This window comes from Misgurnus anguillicaudatus, chromosome 10 (assembly GCF_027580225.2).
Source record: "Misgurnus anguillicaudatus chromosome 10, ASM2758022v2, whole genome shotgun sequence".
Lineage (NCBI taxonomy): Eukaryota > Metazoa > Chordata > Actinopteri > Cypriniformes > Cobitidae > Misgurnus > Misgurnus anguillicaudatus.
In genome coordinates this window covers 23,689,854-23,713,444 of record NC_073346.2, presented here as the reverse complement: position 1 = coordinate 23,713,444, position 23,591 = coordinate 23,689,854, and the positions used below count along the sequence as shown (strand labels likewise).

Sequence of the window (23,591 nt, the reverse complement as noted above, 5' to 3'; positions counted from 1 at the left end):
TAATAGTATGGTGTTCCTAATAATCATTTAGGTGAGTGTATCTTAAAATACAGCAGTGCCCTTTGTTTTGCCTCAAAATGCACACAAGTTGTCTTTTTAGTAAGGCATGTTTGTTCAAACTAGTTATATTTCCTAATTACACTAAGGCCTAGTCCTGGTTTAAGCTAATCCCTGTCCCTTGAGGTCCAGGAGACCGCTAGTCTTTTCTGGTGTGTGCCTGTCAATGTAAGATGACCTCTTTGATGAATTAGGCTCTCATAAAGCGTTTAATGAGTTGATCAGGCTCATTTATTAATCAGTGCCACAGAATTGACCCCCAAATGTGTTAAAGAGAACAGGTGCATCGGCCCGTTATACGTGAATTCTTGGGTTTTCCTGTGTTTATATTTTTCCGCACAGTAAGCCAAAAAGAGGGAGTGAATCATTAACCGTTCCTGTGTGATTAGTGTTCCTTGTCCATGTTAACGTCAGGACCTCAACACAAAGAGATTCAGACAGGCAAATGCTGAGGACGACCGTGGCCAAGCCTGGAGCTGAATTTTAAACAATGTCTGCTACACTCCATTAGAGCTGCAAAACAGAGCCTAACCCTGCTGAAAAAGAGCTGAGCTAAGTACAACGGTATCGCAACTACCATAATCATTAATAAACCTTTGAAAGAGACACGGAGAGAACAAATAAAAACATTAACATGTAAAACAACTTAAGCACATACCTGATGACTACTGCTGCCTAAGAACTGACTGGGGTCCATTTACATAAAGTCCATTCATTTACACTCATTTACACAATGTTGTTGCCTGTATGGGAAAAAACGTAAAGGAAAAAAGTTCCTTTTTCATACACTGTTGTTGTGTAATGGCTCAAAAATAACCCAGCCATTTTTAGAGTGAGTGTTGCACAAGTGCAATCTAAACATTTAATGAAGAGGAAGGTTTTGCAGTTCTTTAGACAGACCAGATGTTTTGTAAAAATGAGAGAAGCAAACAAAACCTTTCTGTTGTGCATTAAAGGGAAAGTGTCTGGAGATGAAGTGTGTGTACCTCCACACAACAGCCCTGAGCGCTGGAGGCCAGAACTCTGGCAACACCTGCTCCTACTTCTTTATTTACTGTATTTTTATTTTATTTTTTTGGTCGAATATCAAAATAAAAGTTCTAGCTCAATAATACATTACTTGGCCACTTTCAAGCACATTAAGCTGTCTTATAAGTTGACTAGCAGCTGTTCAAAAAAAGTTATATTTTAGCACTAGGAACAACAAGCAGAAATTATAATCATGTTGGAATGCAGACAAGCAATGGAAAATCCTTTCTAACTAAAAACCCATTGTTTTTTTTTTTTTTGAAACAATACAACATTTTCTGACCATAAGGTTATTAAAGGTCATCTGGCTAGATAGTGTAAAAACAGCATCTGATGATTTCTCACATCGGCTTCCTGCTACTCCAGCAGAAAGAGGTTAAGTACAACAACATTCATGTGTAATAAACATATATATATATATATATATATATATATATATATATATATATATATATATATATATATATATATATATATATATATATATATATATATATATATATATACAACAGTTCTTTCTGGTTTTCGAATCTGATTGGCTAAGAGCCATACGATATTGTGCTGATAACAGCACTGTAACCGCTTCACCTTTCGTATTATTCCGCCACCTAGTGAATGGAGGTCCTAAGCAGGCTCATCTCTGAATGGAAAAACACAGACGCGCTGTTTGAATCACTCTCCGTGTGTCTCATTAGTTTACTAGCTCATAAATCAGTCTGAATCCCCAATCGGAAGTTATTAGTCAAAGATCAGCGCTCTTGGATGTTACGTTAAAGTTAATGGGAGAAATGTCTTGTCACATCGTGTGGACGCTTAACACTTGGAAAGAGGAATATAAACACTCTTTTTTTTCTGGAGCTATATTTCTTATCAGAACGCGAAAACACCGTGAAACAGCAGGTAAGCACCGCAGCTTTTAAATGTGGACATTGATCATTTACCTTATCGTGACGTGACTATTAAAACATGTTATGAGATATCGCCACTGGTATATTTATAAGCAGCATGCAAAAACATCTCTCTGACTCTTATAAAAAAACGTTTTGTATAGTACTGACAAGAACAAAGTTTAATAATAATAATCGAGTGCTCGTATCGCGTTAAGAATAAATGAGAAAGCAATAGTAACGTAATACAAGTATAGTTTTATTAACTTTTACCTCGCGCCAAAACAATAACAACACAAAAGACACTAAATATGAATTAAAAAACAAGTAATAGTTTGATCATGACACCAAATACTGCTGATTTGATCTCATTTTGACGATCATAAACAAACAAGGCCAACATGAGAGCCGGGGTATCTCTTTCAGAAATGTAGCCCAGAGAGGGCGGTGGTCAGCGGGGCGAGTGAACACTGATGTCCGCTCATGCTTTGGTTCTCATTCGTACCGAATCTCACTAAGCAAATGTCAAACAGGCGCTATCTTTACTAATCGACTGCAGATTTAAATATAATACATATACATTCTCGACTGAACTAATCTTAAAACTACACTTTGTGACCAAGAAACGGTAATATAAAGTAACGGCTTTTCTGTCCATTTTGTTGTTATGAGCTTCAAAGCAGCCGAAAGTTTTACCTGTCATTCTGGCCGCCCTCAAATCCGTGGCGGAAGAAGTAGTTCTCAAACAAAGAGGCTTTTAAAATAACTCCGTTGTTGTTTTCTAGTTTTCGTTTTTCAAACGTGTGCCGTCGAACTGTTGTATAAAAGCAATATCGCTCTCGGAGTCGTGTGATATAGCTCTAGATCATCACGGCTGTGATTGCCTCCGGCACTCGGCCTGCGGCCTCGTGCCTCTGGCCTAATCACAGCCGTAATGATATAGAGCTATATCACACTCCTACTCGAGCGATATTGCTTAAATATATATATATATATATATACATATATACATGAATGTTGTTTATTGTTTATTTATTTATGTTTTAACGTCGTGACCAGTAGCGGCAGGTTACTCCTCTTTAAAATATGTGTTCGGAGTGTCATGCGTTTTGCTCGTAATTTCAGAATATGTGAACCATGTGCATCATTACTCTTGTCAAAATATGTGCCTGCTGCACACGTGTCAAAAAGATTTATGATAAAAGAAACGCTCACGTTCACAAAATACTCACTTAACACTAATCTCTGATTACACGTAACATTATGTGAGTATATGGCAAACTTGAGGGTCTCTTTTACCATAAACCCCTTCGAAGCGTCTGCAGCAGGCTCGTATTTTAACATCACGTGTGATGCACATAGGTTCACTTGACGCGCTGAACACATATTTTGAAATGACGAGCCACACATATGACGGGCTACATACATGTTGTGATGAGCTTCGCATCGTGCGCCCTTGAAAAAGAAGTCACCTGCCGCTACTGGTTTTGATTGTAAATGTTTGCATTAAGCGCCCCACAGTACTTCAGTACTGTATATCAAAAGTAAATACTGTATATTTGGTAATTTCTTCAGCATTATTTATTTACAGCTATAGCCAAAAGTTTTTTTTAATGGTACAAAACATCCTCCAAGAGCAACTTCTCCCAACCAGCCAAGAACAGTTTGGTGATGAACAGTGCCTTTCCAGCATGAGGGTGCACTTTGTCATAAGGCAAAGTGATAACTAAGTGCCTCGGAGAACCAAACATCCAAATTTGGGGTCCATGGTCAGGAAACTCCCCAGATCGTAATCTAATTGAGAACTTGTGGTCGATCCTCAAGAGGCGGGTGGACAAACAAAAACCCACAAATCTGACAAACTCCAAGCATTGATTATGTAATGATGGGTTGCCATCAGTTAGGATGTGGCCCAGGTGTTGATTGACAGCATGACAGGGCAAATCGCAAAGTCGTGAAAAAGAACACTGTAAAAAATACTTTGGTGCCCCAAAACTTTTTGTCGAATCAACTCGGATTTACAAGTCACTTCAACTTACTATTATTTATCTTGACTAGAGATGAGTTGTTTTAACTACAGGTGAGTACAGGTGTTATAACTTTTAAAATTAAGTTGACTTTTCTCAACTATATTTTATAAGTTGTGACAACTCATCTCTGTTGACATGACTTGACATGACATGAAATCTGAGTTGATTTAACAAAACATTTTAAGGCAGCAAAGTATTTTTTACAGTGAAGGGTCAAAACTGCACATATTGAATCTTTGTATAAACGTAATGTAATTGTGAATAAAAGCCTTTTGACATTTATGAAATGCATGTAATTATAGATGAAGCAGCAGACTTTGTGAAAATTAATATTTGTGTTTTTCTTAAAACTTTTGGCCACAGTTGTTCATTATATACTTGATTCTGATCATGTTTTACAATTAAATTGTCGACCTACATACATAGGGAGCATGGTACAAAAAAATGGTTTATTTAAATCTAGGCACCAACAAAACTTGTCTGCTAGAAAACTAAGCAATCTGCTTAAATATATATAAAAAATAATCATAATATTTCAATATTTCAAAAAACAAACACACACACACATCTATCAAAATTCTTAAGAAATATCTCTTACTGCATTTCAACTGCACCCAATACAAATTGACAAGCCACTTCCCTCACGCAATCGCTGTAATGTTCAACCTTATTAAAACTCATTGCTTCTCCACACACATTGTGTATTTGTCTCATTCCCTTGCAGGCAAAGCCATTAACATATGCCTCTTCAGTGGCATGCATGTTTTAAATTGCGATACGAGATGGCAGGAATGCAAACCGGGTCCCTGCCGCCGCTCAACATCAAACATCCACACAGCATTCTGGGTGGAGTGAAGGGGAATAACCTAGATACTGAGTGAGCTTTAACATAAGATCTGTTAGAGCTTCTCTACATGGAGCAAAAATGCATCCCCATAACACAAGAGAAATTGTGCTGGGTGAACCGCAGGGCATACAAACAGGTGTTGACTGCTGCTGATCCTAAATAAGTACTGTGGGACTCATTCCAGTTCACTGAGTTAAACAGGAGACCGTTATGTGCAGTGATGGAGAACCTTTTTGGTAAGGCTGTGTTTTTGTCTTGGGGCTAAACCACAGGATGCTATAGATAGAAGACTTGCCTGTTTTTGCCGATCAAATGATTTTTACAAACCATTTCTGTTACGTGTGTGCAAGTAAGGTGGAGAAAGGGCCAGAATTAACCCATTTTATACAAAAACCTTGACATCTTTGGACCGCAGAAGTGCCCTCTAGTGCTCAACTAGGAAACTACAGGCATTACTTCTGTGCCGGTAGGTGAAGCCTACTGGAGAAAATAATTAAAACAAGCGACACGGCAAACAAACACAAAAACAGAATGAAAACAAAAGAAGAATGGGGGAAAAAATGTGAGATCGCAGTACCACATATGTTACTTCCTCCATAACAAACAGCTTTACCTACTACTATAAAAAGTGTGTCTTTGTTCTGTTAAATGAGAATGGTTCCCACGCAGCTCGCTGTTGGCCTCAAAAGCTCTTTATCTTTTCACACAATGCACCAGAGTCAGAATTGGCAGTTATAACAAAAGCCTATCAAAACTTTGTATATTTACCACATGATTAATATGAGCACACAAGAACGTGGTTAAAGACATTTAGCATCGCCTAAATGATTTATTGCATATCTGGCATTTTCAGAACACTATGCATAAGATTAATAATGGGGATGCGATATAAGACAATGGAGGCTGTCAGTCAAAACAGCTGAGATAACCAAGTCATTTTTCAGTCATTGCGCATGTGAGTGTGTGTGTCCTCATGCTTTGAGTTAGAGCGAACATGGCACTCTGATTTAAGCTGGAGCAAATGCACCTTTCACAACAGCTGCTCTGAAATTACCCATCAAAATCATCACCAGCGAGCCCAGCCTCATTCCAATCAGCCTGCAATGTCTGGTCGTCCTGTGGGGCTCTGGTCCAGCGGAAAACAAACACTCACACACACACACACACACACACACACACACACACACACACACACACACATATAACTCCCTCATACTACTTACAGGGTGCAAGAATACAAGTCAGTTTGCATATTTAAAGTGTGTCTGTTCGACTACACTTAGTAGAATACATCATTTTCTCAACATGAAAATTCCTGTATTGGAGATCAAATTTCGACATGCACACAAACATATTTGCAACAGCAGAGCCAAAACTAAGTGCGTGAAAGAAGAGGAGAGAACGCTGTTTGCCAAGAAGACAATAGTGAAAAGCCAGGACAATACGAAAACATTTTTCAGCCTTTTTTCTTAACCTGTTGTCTCCTGTTACATCTTGTTCTTGTTTCTAACAGACTGTACAAGAACCAAGAACTAAACTTGATCTATATTGTAAACGTTATTTTCAAGAAGCTATAAGTCATAATCCAATATTGGCAAGTTGTTGATTCAGACAAAAAATATGAATTTAAACTCTATTATTTTTTTCCTATTCTATGATTAGGTGCACATTTTACGCCACCCCCTACCCTCAAAAAACTAAAAATACACAAAACTACAAAAAAAAATGTTACGCACAATACAACTGTTAAGCACAATATAAATGTGATGTGACCAGTGAGGCAATGATGCCCTCCATAGCATGATCTGCCTATGGGCATCTCAACACAAAGGAAGCTATATGGCAAATCAGAGATTAATTTATACATTAATTTATACATTATACATTGTCACGAGAAGTTATGCTTTAAAAGTGTATATTTGTTATTTTTCTTGTCAAAAATGACAATCGTTTTGCTAGATAAGACACTTATGCCTCGTTTGGGATTGTTTATAGTCCTTTGAAACTCCGTTGAAAAAAACGTTACCTGTTGAGTTAATTGTTGGTGTCTATTAAAGTCCATTAAAATGAGAAAAATCCTGCAATGTTTTTCTCAAAAAACATAATTTCTTCTCGACTGAACAAAGAAAGACATCAACATTTTGGATGACATGGTGGTGAGTAAATAATCTGGATTTTTCTTTTAAGAAAATGGAATATTCCTTTAAGCTCAGCAGAGCATGATCTGTCATCAGTCTATTTGCACTTTAAACATGCTTCATGATGACCCTTAGACACAAATATGTCATGCAATGTACATGCAATTTGCAGCTGAGTCTTATTGGTGACCGGATTGTTAACTCTGTAATACTGAAAAATTCAAGTCGTTTGAAGGCTCATCAAATCTTATTCACCTATGCAACAACTGTTCAACTTCATCCAAAGGTGTCGTGGCCACTAGCACAGTCATTTTTAAATAAAGTATGAAAGTATAAAAACACACTCTTGATCAGATAAACATTTAGAGAAATATAAACGGAATCAAATACTCATAAGAAAAGCATACGTAAATATGTAACCAATTGAAGAAACATGAGTAGCCTAAGTCGTGACGTTGTACAAAACAAAATAGCAAAAGTGACAGAAGTGCGAAACGTGCACATTACCGGTGATTCGCCTCCGGTGTTTTTGCAGAGCGGACCCCGGAAAACCCCTTTGATGCTCCGGTAGTGTCCATTGCTGAGGTGCGTGGAGCTGATCACAAGATAGTAGCACGCCATCCGGTCCAGCGTCACCCATGAGCGGGATCCAGGGACGAGCAGGCGAGCAACTTACTTTACAGATGGACGGACAGTCAGATGCGATAGCTTCAGTAGAGGAGCTGAACTGAACGCGACGTCCACTGAGAAAGCTTTAGTATTTGAGGAAATACTTTAAATATTACTACCTGTATTTATATTAATCGTCGCCAGTCGGATTGTCCCACACTTTGTTCACATTGAAGACACAAACAGCTGATGTTACATCGGGATATGCGATCATTGTTTAGCATTACATATAATCACTCAACATTTCTTCTTGCACAAATCAAAAAATCATAACAGCCGAGGTCATGGTCTTATCTAATACCTCACGTGTGCCTGTAGAAGCACACATTCCAGGATTCATGTGATACTTTCATATTTGAATTTGAGTCATGTCTCTGTCCGTCTCGTTTAAAGTTATCGTCAAAACAAATGCTCGCGTTTGTGTCTTCTTCTAAGTATGACAACTCTACCTTGAATCCTGAGCAACTCACTTGAAATCGGATCGAAATCGCTTCTCATGCGCCGCAATCGTCCGCGCTCTTCGCTGAGTCCAAACGAGTGTAAGGCACAGGTTTTCTCTCTCTCTCTCTCTCTCTCTCTCTCTCTCTCTCTCTCTCCTCGGAGGGATTTGACAGAGAGTGCAATGAAGCTTTCAACGGAACGTGGCCAGTTTTGCCAGCAATAAGGAAACACACCTTCACACTCATGCAAGTCTTGTAGTATTTACAGTAGGCTATAATGATGATGAGAATGTTACTGTACACCACACGGGGTAACGTATTTTATTTTATATAGTCTATGTGAGTGCATTTCAATGAACTGTTATACTGAAACAGTAATAGAAAATCTAAAGCCGTCCGCGTGGACACTGCCGCTGTCCGCTGACTGTAGTGCTGAAATCAGACAGCTCCTCATTGTACTTAAGGGCAATAAAACTAACACTGTTTTGGCACGGGGCTGGGGTGTAGATGCAAGTCAGCACGTCTTGAGTTCAATAGACTAGACTGCACCATCAAGTAAGAATAATTGGTCATTAGGTTCCCTTAAAATGGGTTCAATTGGTCTTAATGAGCTTCCTTTTAAGAGGCAAGTGCTTTAAAAGTTTCACATAGATTAACATTATACATTAACTTCATTGTTCATTTTCTTGTACCACTTACCACTGTCTGTGTTTGGTCTAAGGGAGTACGGATACAATTGTCGATCTCATGTCATATGTTCATAAAGACGGTTTTTATCAGACGCACGTGCGGTGACGCGATACGCGTCTGGTCTAAACATTACGTCAGTTTTTAATGGTCTGACTAGTTGCTAAATTGAACTCTTTAACAAATACCTCGTCGAAAATAATATGTTTTGGTTTCCTAGATAATCTACGTGTTGCTATTTTGCTTGTTATATAAAGAAACTACTTTAAAAGGACTTTGTTGTTATTTATTCTTAGCGGAGTTTACCGGAAGTTACGTGTTGACCACGAAAGCCGAAATTTCGTTATATAGTTACTTTTTTTTATTCTTTTTTCGTGCTATTATCACAAATTTTCGTGTTTTTTCGTGATCGTATAACGAATTCCTGTTTTTGTGTGATTATCACGTATTGGTTGCTCAACTGTTTTGTCCTATTTTCTTCCCATTGTTGCTTCGGTTTGGGGTTAGATGATTTAGATAAAATGACATCCCTAACCAAACCCAACTCTAACCCAGGTGACATACAAAAAAGAAATCAGAAAAAATAGTATGAACCAATATATAAAGTGACATCCTAATGCAAGCACCAAATCTAACCCTAACCAAAGCGACAATGGTTTAAAAATAGGAAAAAGCAGTTGAGTAATCAATACGTGGTAATCACACGAAAACAGGAATTCGTTATACGATCCCGGAAAAACACGAAAATTTGTGATAATAGCACGAAAAAAGAATTAAAAAAATACGTGACTATATCATAAAACTTTGTGAGACTGGGTAGCTTTATCCCTTGATGTAAATGTAATAAAAATAAAATTCACAAGAGTATTTAACAATTATTGTATTTTACAATATTGTATCTTTAGACTACCCTAAAATCCATTACTGTGTGTGACTGTCACCTTTTCTTTATTTCTAGGGAACATTAGTCTTTTGTCTTCTGAAAACAGACTCGTACCTTTGTGTTAGTAGTCTCTGGCACATTTAACCAGAACTGTACAAATTAAACAATGCAAACAAATTAAACTGTGATTTCACTCAGGACTTAACAGAGCTATTCCTTTGTGTGAATATATAAAACCGTGATGTGTTACCATTATGCACCGGAGTAGCAGCCGGAGTCACTGTGCTTTTGGAGTACTCTGAACTGCTGATTTGCCATTATCTCCAGGGTACAAATTCTTTTGTGTATATTTCAAAAAGAGTGGATGCAAAACCATTTGCTATTATGAAAAGATGCCCGAGCCATCAAGCAATTTAAAAGAAAAAAGGCTGTATGAATTGCATTCCTGAGTTACTGGGTATCAAATCTTTCCTAGTTTTGCCCCTGCTGAGTTTTCACTCAGTCATACGCATACACACATCCACTCTAAACCTCTTCACTCTGTCTGCTCTCTCCCTCTCTCACTTATTCTCTTTTTCATATATCCTGATGATATTATGAAATATTAAACTTTTTTGGCCCATTTTCCTTCAGTAACTTTCATGTGCTAGGATGTCATAATACAGTACATTACCAACACATACGCACACATACACTCAAATATAAAGGGTGAAGGGGTCGCAACCATATATTACATATATTTAGATTCAAACACACCAAAGCAATGACTGGAAACTCCCCAGTCTGTGGAGATATAGAGAAATGAAATATTCTGCAATCTAAATGTAAATGTAAGAGAAATTTATTGCTAGGATTTCTGCACAATTACAGCATACAAAATTTACTGGCTGTTCATACTGATAGTGTAAGAGAGAAAGACAGCAAAACTGCAATGAAAGCTTGACTACGTTGACATATTTTAGTTACTTTATAAACATAGTGAATATATACCATTTCCATAATATACACTCACCTAAAGGATTATTAGGAACACCATACTAATACTGTGTTTGACCCTTTTTCGTCTTCAGAACTGCCTTAATTCTACATGGTATTGATTCAACAAGGTGCTGAAAGCATTCTTTAGAAATGTTGGCCCATATTGATAGGATAACATCTTGCAGTTGATGGAGATTTGTGGGATGCACATCCAGGACACGAAGCTCCCGTTCCACCACTTCCCAAAGATGCTCTATTGGGTTGAGATCTGGTGACTATGGGGGCCATTTTAGTACAGTGAAAAAAAACGATTTGAAATTATTTGAGCTTTGTGACATGGTGCATTATCCTGCTGGAAGTAGCCATCAGAGGATGGGTACATGGTGGTCATAAAGGGATGGACATGTTCAGAAACAATGCTCATGTAGGCCGTGGCATTTAAACATGCCCAATTGGCACTAAAGGCCTAAAGTGTGCCAAGAAAACATCCCCCACACCATAACACCACCACCAGCAGCCTGCACAGTGGTAACAAGGCATGATGGATCCATGTTCTCATTCTGTTTACGCCAAATTCTGACTCTACCATCTGAATGTCTCAACAGAAGTCGAGACTCATCAGACCAGGCAACATTTTTCCAGTCTTCAACTGTACAATTTTGGTGAGCTTGTGCAAATTGTAGCCTCTTTATCCTATTTGTAGTGGAGATGAGTGGTACCCAGTGGGGTCTTCTGCTGTTGTAGCCCATCCGCCTCAAGGTTGTGCGTGTTGTGGCTTTACAAATGCTTTGCTGCATACCTCAGTTGTAACGAGTGGTTATTTCAGTCAAAGTTGCTGTTCCATCAGCTTGAATCAGTCGGCCCATTCTCCTCTGACCTCTAGCATCAACAAAGGATTTTCGTCCACAGGACTGCCGCATACTGGATGTTTTCCCTTTTCACATCATTCTTTGTAAACCCTAGAAATGGTTGTGCGTGAAAATCCCATTCAAATGCTTTGTGTGAGGAAATGACCAGCGCTTTAGTCACGTGTACTATATTATGATACTATTTTGGTGTCTTTTTATAGCTTTACGGAAGAAATTAGAATCCCTATTTTTGTATGAAGCAGCTTCGACATTTTGCCTACAGCAATAAAAAAAGAATAGGTTTGAAATGACACATGAGTGAAAAAATGGTAACAACATTTCCATTTTTGGGGTGAACTACTCCTTTAATGTCTGTTGTACATCATTTTAAGTAGGTACATAAATCTTGTGTGCAATCTAATAACTCTTACAATGCTGAATTCAGCAACGCAAACATCAAGAGAGACAATCTATCATCAACAGACTTACAGACACCCTCAAAATCAGGTCACACACGCACTCACACTTACCTAAAAAAAAACTAAAAGCAGTCTTGAGAGATATTGCATCGACTATATATATAGGAGCAGTGAATGTTGTAAGGTCATAGGGGGCGATAGAGAGCAAACTATGTGTGCATTCAGGGAACATTTTTTTCTCACTCCCTTTCATTTTGTCATCAATCTGAGGTCCTCTCTAAAACTTCTTCCCTTGCAGCATCGGTCTGGTTTCACACTCACTTAATTCTATCAAACCCAAGTTTACTTGCATTAATCTCAAGTTATCACCAACACGCACGTACAAGAGAATGTAAAACACAACCCGACTCAGCATATTTTTTTGTTTTTAATATTTATTTTTTCGTTTTTAATATTTTTGTGTTATCATGCACAGCAGAGATGTCGACAGCTGCGCATATGTGCTTTGGAATGCGGAATTCAGCAGTTGTCATGGTGATCCTGTTTTGTTGAAACGAATGATCGACGCCATTGCCTAACAACACACATGCGCAGGTTACTTTGCTTCCTGGACGAGTGCGCACCGAGTCCGAGGTGCTTTCACAATTACGCTAAACGTGTTACAGTTTCATTGCAACCGAGCTCAGACCTCCTCCTTCAGGTAGTCTTGGGTTAGGTATCCCAGTGCTCCAGGCTCCGCAATACAGCTTTCACATTCCAAGTTTTTTATGCGAACTGTGCCCTGTTTCGAATTAAAATGCCACTGTGAAAGCCCGATTAGAGAAAAGCTTATACAGCCATTGGAGGTAATTAAAGTAAAAACAAAGTGAGGACGGGCCTATATGTCCTCACTTTGTAAAAGTGTCCTCACAGCGTCCTCGCAATAATTAAACAAAACACACGCACAGATGCACACACACAAACACACAAGAGTGAAGCTTCAGATGAAAGGCTGGGATTCAAGTGGGTGAATTTATTTCCGGATGGCTTTATGTGCCCTGACTCTGACTGGGAATTTCATTACAGAAAACCACTTCTGTGTGAGAGACAACCTCCGGTTATACATCCAATAAGGTTGTGTGTGAGAACGTGTGTGAGAGAATCTGTGCATGTGTGTGTTTATTGCCGACCCAGTGACACTCAGTAAAAATACATAAAGTGGAGGTCAGAATACAGCAGACCTTTCTTACACCCATGCAAAGTCTTTTATCAAGACTGTGTAAGAGAACAAGCATTATATATTTTAATTCTGGCCTTTTCTAATCTCTAAGAGTATGAGAAGTAGCATACTTTAAAAATCTCCTGCTTTCATAATCACTTATAAATAACACAGTTGGTTTGCCCTTATTTCCAAAGGACCACATACTGTAAGAAGCTGATTCACAAGTGTATTCACAAATGCATGTGTTTCATCAACAACAGACCCCTTTCTGTTACGGGGCTTGATTTGTTAACTTCAAATAGATTTTAACTTTTTCCCTGAAGCGCTTTGTTATACTGTATAAAAGTCATGTTAAATATTCTGGAAACTTTTAACCATGGCTTCATTGCTGGGCACAATCTAACGCTTTTTGGTTTTGACTCAATCATTCAAAAAATTATTATTTTAACACAAGCAACACACACATCTCTGCTACAAATTACCATTTGGAGTTTGTTTCTATTGCTTACCATTCTTGGACAATTTCACCAAATGTGACAGAAGTGCACGACTGTAGACTTGGCTTGTGCGCCTATCACTCTCTCTCGCGACCATGGCACCACCCCTGTTGCTACGGGATCTGCCCACACATGCGCACACCCGATTGATTTGAACGTGCACGAGGCACTCTAGAAAGAGCAAAAGTATGGCAGAGAAAGTGCATTCAGAACTCACAGTACCTGCATATTCAGTCAGCGAAGGCAAACAAGGCAAAAAAAGGAATAAACAAAGAAATGAAATGAGAGTAAATATCGCGTGGCTTTTCCCTGTGTCGACGATGCGGTAGCGGTATTGTCTCCGGAGTGTAGTCCTCATCAGAGTCAACAATGCTTTCATCACGGAAACTCTTCCATGCAAAACACCTTATATGAATCTTTCACGAAATTCACCTTCATCACAGTGTAACTGATGGTAATAAAAAAACTTGTATCAATGCAATCTGTTTTTAGCTTTGTCTTATAAATATAACTAGCTCGTTTACCGATACAAACAAAATATATTTTAAACTTTAAACCTACCAGTATGGATATGCTAGCTTAATAGTGAGTACTAAAAGCCATCCTATTTGTTTATATTCATAGTGATAAATTAGGTGTATTATTACATGTGATTGTGACATGATGTTACTACATGCACCGCGCTCCTTCCTCTCCACTCATCTCAGGTAAATGCTTCTCCCAGCAGAGCCAGTCGGCGTCGCGCGTTCATGTGTTTTGGGGGCGTGGCTTTAGAAAAACCCAGAAGGGAGGGGGTGGAGTGAATGGAAAAATTAATACCAGAAAAACAAAAAGCTCAACCTTGTGAAACAATGTAAACAGTCCGTGTTACAACTAATAATGTATGTCTATATACAGTGTGTGTGTATATTATATATATATATATATATATATATATATATATATATATATATATATATATATATATATATATATATATATATATATATATATATATATAGACATAAATTATTTATTTTAATGTAAACATTCATATCAGATGTCACTTACTATAACAAACAATTTAAGCATAATTTTATTAAACTCAGTGTATGTTTATTAAAGAAATAACAATTTCAGTAAAGACTGTGTTTGAGACTTAAAATATAGTAAGATGTCATGAAGAAAATAACAATCAAGGTAAAAACACTCTCTGAATAGAAACAATATATAATTTGAGGTGAGGTGTAAGACTGTGAAGTTCATAATGTAATCATTAGAAAATGGACATAAATCTTTTGCGGTTCATCTGGTCATGTGACTCAACGGATCAAGAAAAACAGGTACATGATGCTTTGATTCTGGCAATGCATAGGCTGATCAAATGAATATACCAAATGCAATGCATGAAAGGATAAAGCGTCTGCAGATCTTGGCACAAAATCAGTGACAGATCTAATCTGGGAATTCAGTGCAGAGGTGTGAAATCTTAATTGGTTTGATTAAAATACAACAATATATTTGCATATATTACAGTACATACACACCTACGCAGGAGAACAGCAGAGGGTCATCTAAGCATGTTTGCCGAGCATGGTGTGTGCATGAGGGTTACAGCATGTGGCTGCTGCACTTTACAGTTCCTTAAAAATAAAGAACTCCCTGCCCACATGACATCAATGCCTGTGTTTGCATTTCCATGTGTTCCTCTGACCTATTGCTCCAAAACATTCAAAAGTACCCAGTCAGAGGAAGTTTCTCATCCCTTGTCAATTCCAGACACAATGGAGGCCTGCATATGAAAACTTTGGATGCTATCCAGAGGGCCATATTGCCTGATCCTGAAAATATATTATTTATGTGCTGTGAGGAATAATACCACGTTAGGTTATGATTCATGATTAATGAGTGTTTCGGCTGTCCCTTAAACTCTCTCTGCAAACAACACAAACAACTGCCATGCAGGATGGATGCATAAAGGATTTTAGATGAAATTGGAAGATTTCTGTAATTATGTTTTGCACTATTTCTATTACAAATCAAACACAAAAATGTGTGATATTTGCCAGGTTCTGTCCTTTATACAAAATCTCATGTTTTATTGCACTCTTTGAAAGGTGCAAGATGCCCTTTGGAGCATTTTCAAATCAAACTGGGACAATATGAATCAGCAGATTATGGCACAAAGAGTCCATGCCAGCTAAAGTGCATGTTGCTTTTAAAGCCGAAGGGGAACAGAACTGATTTTAATTCAAAGCCTAAGATCAAACAGAAACAGCAAGAAGAATATACAACAAATATCGACATATAAAATGAACATATAAATATAAAAAATATATAAGCACAAGATGCAAGTGTATACTCTCAAACCCTACATTTTTCTCAAGGTAAAATGTTTAGTTGCAGGTATGTGTGTGTGTGGTTGTTTCTAAGAATACTAAAACCACTTGATACTTGACAGCCGATCAATCAGAAAAATCGTCTAAGATGTAGTGAAGGCTAGGAGCAAGTTCAAAGGATCTTCCCATTATATGCTGCTATTACAAATCACCAGGCAGAGGTGCCCGTAGCATAATTTCAGCATTCAAAGCACATTTATCTCGCAATTACTGTGAGTCTAAATACATAATTGCATTGCAGGTCATACTGACTGTCATTGAATTTTCCATTCCATTGGGTTTTTAATTTTTTCATCAGATTAGCATGAAGTTGTTCTTTGTTCAGTTGTGTCTTCATGGACCAAAGGTGTAGCTCAAAGATAACTATCTAAGATGAACGATATGTGCAGTGATCAAATCACATTACAGTAAAATCACCGTTCTCACATTGGGAAGGTCTGCTTGGCTCCGGGTTTACACTAGATATAAAGCACATAACTAATGAATTACTGCCAAAGATTATTACAGCCACAATTAGTCTCCAGGACGTCCTCCTGAGTGCAGTTTGGCAGGAATCCTCTGTAAGGGGGGCATTGGAGTTTGTGCTGTTCTGGTTGGATGAGACAAGACTAACAATGTCATTTAAAATAGTTTCTTAATATGAATTAGTGATAGAAGAGTGAAACTGCAAGTTAAAGTTATAGTCTATCTAAATTAAAGCTGATTTATACTGAAGAGGAACTCTATTATCTTTTAATCTTTTCTAATCTTTTCATGCCTACATGTTCTCTGATTTCTCAGAATAAAGTGGCTCGGCTATATCATTACGCCCCCTGCCTCCACAGATAATGAGCTCCAATGATTGCCGGAGTTCCTGTCTAATCAGAATTTGGGGAGATTCTGAAGTGAAGTCCCCAGGCCATTATTATGATTTCCACCACCTAATTCAGAAGAATAATTATTGCTTTAATTATTATTGCTGGAACTAAATTTAAATCTGGATTAAAGCATGGACTCTTCATAATTGAAACATATTACTTATGTAACTCCAAGTTATAATTAGAGCTTATAATAGCTATTCAAAAAGTTAATAGTTACTTAAACATCGTGGTAACACATTACTTGAAGCGGTGTTCATAAGACTGACATGACGGCTTCATAATCATTACATGACACGTGCCATGAACATGAAGGAGAATTTATGCACGTTTATGACAACTGGCATTAAGTGTCATTCATTCAATTATGTCATTTTAATGCAAAGATGCATTGTTTGAGATGTCTTTGTTATGACAACTTAACATTAACCATTACAACATAACTTTTCATGACAAGACAACTTGACATTACCAAGACAGCATAACTGACCACTTTTTACCAGTGATATAAATTAAATTTAGCATTAAAATGTCATTAAGTGTTAATACTCTGTGAAATAGTTTTATAACAGCATCACAAATATTTTTCTTGACCTCAACTACAGTGGTACAAATATAATTTGTCGTTAAAATGTCATAGGTGTTAATTCTTTGTCAAATAGATTTATAACATGAATATCATGAATATTCTTCAGTTCATAATGTTTTTTAAGCTTCCTCAATGTGTTTAATAAATAAAAAATCATCCAATAATAATTATAATTAAAATTGATTAAATTCTATTTTAACGCATTTGGAGACCGATTCACCTAAAATTAAATAAAAACACTACAATAATGGGTTAAGCCATGCAGTGTTGGGTCCATATCGCTGGAAAAACAGTTAATTACATTACATTAATTAAATTAATTAAAAGTTTAGTTTTTTCTTCTATGTCAGAAAATTTCAGAACCCTCTGTGTAAGGAAGAACAAGTTCTGTTGGTTGTCAATTTTTTATGTATTGTGCACACACATAAAGTTAATTATAATCTTTTGATGTGTCTGTTGCATTTTGTTAAAGCAACACCAAAGAGTTTTTTTTACCTTGAAATAACGTTTCCAAAAAGTTTCAGTCATTCATCCACTCGAAACAGGGTGAACGGTACTTTCACATTCACTTTGCAGCCCTCTATCCTCTAAAACCACACTAAAGAAGTTTCCAACCGTTGGGTCGTGGTCCTGTAGTTTGACTTGCAACTTCCTTTACGACAGACCTACAATCCAATCAGAGCTAGCATTGCTGCAGTAGGCTAAATTATTTATGACAGTGGTAATGGACAATTCCGCTTCCAACCTGTAGGGGGGAGCAAAGAGCAAAAACTCTTTAGTGTTGCTTTAAGGTATTTAAAATTATTTGACATAGTATTAACACTTTGACATGACATTTAAATGACAGTTTAATGTAATGTTCAAAACTAGGTAGTTTCTTAAGTTTGATAATTATTCTGCTATGTCATGTTTATGACACGTTATGATGTATTGGTTTATGTCAAGTTGTTAAAACAAAGACATTCAAAGAATGTCATCTTTGAATTAAAAATGAACAAATTGAACAAATGACACTTAATAACAGTTGTCATAAATGTACATAAAATCTCTAATTATGAAGGTGTCACATGTCAGTATTATGAACACCCCTTCAAGTAAAGTGTTACCAAAATCATACATAAAATTGCATTATTAGCTATACAAAAACACAACGTCATTGATTCATAATTTTTCTAGTACTGTAAACAAAATACAATCCCAGAAACTTATTAAATAAATAAAAATATCTGAGGTTAGTAAAACACATTACAGACATCACTGTAAAATGACTAGTGAGTGTGTTTTATTTTTTATGGGAAATGTTTGAAAATTCTTTTTGCAGCATTTTGATCCGATCCAAAGCAGTGCATTACAAGATAAACATTTTAACAGCATGCGTGTTACCTGGAGATCAAACCCATGACCTTTTGCACTGCTAATGCAATGCACCACCATTTGTGCTACAGGAACACAGGAACGTCTTTTATTTATTTATTTATTTATTTATTTATTTTTGCAGAGTGATTCTGAGCGATTCTTTATGATTAAATAAATAACATATAGCTCTGTAAAGAGACAAGAGGTAAAAATGTGTGATTACATCCATAAAAAACTGAAAAAAGCTGCTTTATTATCAAAACCGTTTTGAAAAGCATTAGGAACAAGCTATTCCAAGTGATTTTTGTACAATAATCATAGCGAATAGGTGACATGAAAAACGAAAAGCTTTTGTAGAGCACATTTTTAACAAAGGGTGGGAAATGAGACAGATTAACTCTATAACACCAACTAACACAGCACAAACACAATGTGCTATTTGAGTACCGTAATTCAGTAACAACACTGCTTGGCTGAGGTTTGAACACATAAGAGGATGTGTGTGTGCAAGGCAAGCTTAACATGACACATCTTTTCTATACCTTGGCTGCAATGATACACTGCTACACATTCAATTGTCTATGGCACTTGTCAAGATGGGATTGCTACTGTAGTACAGGATCAGAGCATGTGTGCACATTTTCTTGTCATACAGAAAGAGTTATGCCAATGTAATGAATGAAAGTATGAGTTTGTGTGTGGTAAATGTTGTGTATGTAGATGTGATGTTGTGTTTTACAGTATTTATGTGTTAGGAAGGGTGTGGAAAGGGTGTTAAGATTTATTAACATTAGAAGATGAGCAATGAGGCCTAATGGGACAGGAGGTGATATGACGTGAAAGTAAATGTCAACCCTTATTCGCACTTACCCACAATGCACCATTTCTGCAAAGTGACAGAGGCTCATCTATAATGCAGTTACCGCCTCCTATCTCTTTCTCCTATTCTCTTTTTCATATCTTCTATGAATTTATATGCATTATGGCACACATCGTTTCATACTATTGGCAATTTAAGTAAAATTATAGTGCTAGTATCATTTGCAAAATTTTTATTTCAGCATCCATTTAAAACTGGTTTTGTTATATTGGTAATTTTGTAAGAGCATATTTTAGATTTCTAAAATGAAGTTCAATAGGGCTCTCTGAGAAATAGTGGTGCATGAATGACCAAATATCATTACTGGAGAAAAATCCTTTCTGCGGTTTTGCAGAAATTAGTATATTTTACATTATGAATGGCTTGTTCAACAAAAAGGGCCGAGTAGTTTAATACCCTCAGGGCCGTTATCATGATTATGAGAATTCTGAGACTCAAGAGAGATTGAAGTGGAATCATTACAGTTGTCCATTAGGAACAGTATCCCATCTGGACACACAGCTGCAAACTCTCAGAGTCCCAAGCAGAGCACCAAGCATGGGGTAGATAAGGTACATTTACTGTTGATGATGCTATTAATTGTGTTTTGAATAATAAGACAGAGAAAAAGAGGAAACATGAAGAATGGTGCTAATGCAATGTTAATGCAGTACTCTACACTGAACTACTGGAGCTCAGTTACGCTTAAAATATAAAATTGCATCCTAAACAGACTTGAAGCATGTAACCTAATATATAAATAAATGTACAATTAGGCAACATTTTTTGCTATTCTAAACCATGTATTGCATCACCAATCATAACCTTCTGGTCAGTCCTAACAAGATCACAAAGAGATGACACAGGGTTAAAACACTCAAAATCTGCAATTACCCTTATATGCGGGTGGAAATGAGAACAGTGACACAGATATACAACATAAAGTACAAGAGAAAATGAAAGAGAGTGAGAGAGATGTAAAACAGAAAAAATAATTAGTCTAATGAGAAGGAATTAGTACAGTAGCATTTAGCAATGCAAGCTGAGTAATTGAAATAAGTGGGTTTTGAATAATTCCCCTTTCATTCTACCTATTTGATTATTAAATGGATTTGTCACGGCTAATTTAACCATCTTCTTCATCCAAATTACTCATATTGAGGATGAAACTTCAGGCTACTGTTGTGGTGTAGCCCTTCCAGGGAAAAAATAATGGAAATCTTTGTCTTGTTTGACCAATTACTCAATAAAAGAGAAATAAAACAGAACAGAGCTGCTGTTAAAGTGATAATTATACATCCTGTCTCTGACTCCCTCCTCTGGGATTTTTTATACAGTTTGTGCCAAATTCCACCCACAAGCACTGAAGCATTTTTAGTTTCAGATTCAGATTATGTCGGTAAGTTTGTAATACTTAATATTGAAACCTAGAAGCGTGTTTTTGGAGGTCACTGGTGTGGGCAGAATTTATTGTTTCATATTGGCTAGATTAACTGTGCATCTGAAGTCTTGTCTGATAGTGTCTGCTCTGTTGTTTCTCCTCACTACCTCACATCTACTTGAATAAGTATAAACATCACACGTTTATTTCCAGCGGGAGCAATCAGATGTTAGTCGTGCCCACATCTGTGACCACTTGTAAGCATTTCTTTAAACACCTATCTGCCTTTTTGTCTCAATCCAATTCAATTCTGGTGTGCTGACTATTGGAGAACATCATTGCCAATAAGGATAGCAGTCATGGCCTGATGGTTGGAGTGCCAGGCTTGTAACCCAAAGATTGCGGGGCTAATTTTCACATCTAGCGACTTAGGTGCCCTTGAGCAAGGCATTTATTTTGCGATTCACTTAGTAAAAATTCATATGAATTAGCCAGCTTGTAAAATACATACAACTGTGAAATCAGGCTGGTTCTCGAATGAAAGAAATAAATGGTTCAAATTTGGGGGCAGATAAAATCCAGCTAATGGGTCCAAAACTGCATCATCAAATAAAAAATATGTATATGTATATGTGTGTATATGTATATACACTTACCTAAAGGGTTATTAGGAACACCTGTTTAATTTCTCATTAATGTAATTATCTAATCAACCAATCACATGGCAGTTGCTTCAATGCATTTAGGGGTGTGGTCCTGGTCAAGACAATCTCCTGAACTCCAAACTGAATATCGGTGATTTAAGCAATTTTGAGCGTGGCATGGTTGTTGGTGCCAGACGGTCCGGTCTGAGTATTTCACAATCTGCTCAGTTACGGGGATTTTCATGCACAACCATTTCTAGGTTTTAAAAAGAATGGTGTGAAAAGGGAAAAACATCCAGTATGCGGCAGTCCTGTGGGCGAAAATGCCTTGTTGATGCTAGAGGTCAGAGGAGAATGGGCCGACTGATTCAAGCTGATAGAAGAGGAACTTTGACTGAAATAACCACTCGTTACAACCGAGTTATGCAGCAAAGCATTTGTGAAGCCACAACACGCACAACCTTGAGGCGAATGGGCTACAACAGCAGAAGACCCCACCGGGTACCACTCATCTCCACTACAAATAGGAAAAAGAGGCTACAATTTGCACGAGCTCACCAAAATTGGACAGTTGAAGACTGGAAAAATGTTGCCTGGTCTGATTCTGGTTCTGTTGAGACATTCAGATGGTGGAGTCAGAATTTGGCATAAACAGAATGAGAACATGGATCCATCATGCCTTGTTACCCCTGTGCAGGCTGGTGGTGGTGGTTTAATAATGTGGGGGATGTTTTCTTGGCACACTTTAGGCCCCTTAGGGCCAATTGGGCATCGCTTAAATGCCACAGCCTACCTGAGCATTGTTTCTGACCGTGTCCATTCCTCAGCAATTGATGGCTTACTCTGATGGTTACTTCCAGCAGGATAATGCACCATGTCACAAAGCTCGAATCATTTTAAATTTGTTTCTTGAACATGACACTGAGTTCACTTTACTAAAATGGCCCCCACAGTCACCAGATCTCAACCCAATAGAGCATCTTTGGGATGTGGTGGAACAGGAGCTTCGTGTCCTGGATGTGCATCCCACAAATCTCCACCAACTACAAGATGCAATCATATCAATATGGGCCAACATTTCTAAAGAATGCTTTCAGCACCTTGTTGAATCAATGCCACGTAGAATCAAGTGATCCTAACTTATATCATGCAAATTAAAAATGTAGCTTTATATCAGTGTAATTCTCTTTTATGGTCATTTCTCAGTAAAATTAAAAATATTTTTTCTCACTTAAACAGATTTATTTTTGACTGCTCGTACTAATAATCTAAGCATGTATGTAATATTTAAAAAGCAGCCATTAATCAGGTAAGGTTTATGACTTCTGGCCTTCTTGCAGGTTAATAAAAAATAAAGTTTGCAACTATTTTCATATAGCATTTAGATGAACTATACCTTTAAGTTGCCTACCTTTTGAAAAAGACCTCACAGCAAGAGTAAACCTAAAATGCTGCTTCTCAGCTCACTAACTTTTGGAATAGTGCCAGTTAAAATATACATGCACATAACTAATCTGAGTCCCGGCAGATTTATGACAGGAATTCGGAATCAAAGCTCCATTTGTTACCTGACCTTTAAAACACAACTACGAATAAACAAAATCCCAAAGGCCACAATATGCTGAATGGAAAACCATCCTAGTATTAGAGTACCAAAACTGCCTTCTGTTATGAGAGGTTTCTTTGGATACTCTCCCCTTGTAGCGGGAAAACAGACGCTGAAGACCATAAGAAAGTAATTCCCTACGGCAGAATACCGGGTTGTATCCCAGATAAAATCCAAATTAGAGTGCTTAGCTTTTATTGTTTTGGCTCACTAGGGAGCAGATGTCCATGTTCTCAAAACCATTCACTGTTTACACAAAGCAGGAAATTAAGAGGTGGAATTTCTGAGCGATGAACGCCAGAAAGAACATA

At 37.3% G+C, this 23,591-nt stretch overlaps 1 protein-coding gene across 2 annotated transcripts in view; it reads right to left on the bottom strand.

Moving 5' to 3' along the window:
* The window catches only part of znf804b (zinc finger protein 804B), a 161,946-nt gene that overhangs the window by 101,776 nt on the left and 36,579 nt on the right, over positions 1-23,591 (bottom strand). The window contains exon 1 of one of the 2 annotated variants that reach the window (XM_055210155.2): positions 7,496-8,223. The exons of the other annotated variant lie outside the window; for it this stretch is intronic. Coding sequence (XP_055066130.2) covers positions 7,496-7,609 — 114 coding nt within the window. The 5' untranslated portion in view covers positions 7,610-8,223. Of the gene's footprint in view, positions 1-7,495; positions 8,224-23,591 lie in introns of those variants that run through there. 2 annotated transcript variants of the gene reach the window in all.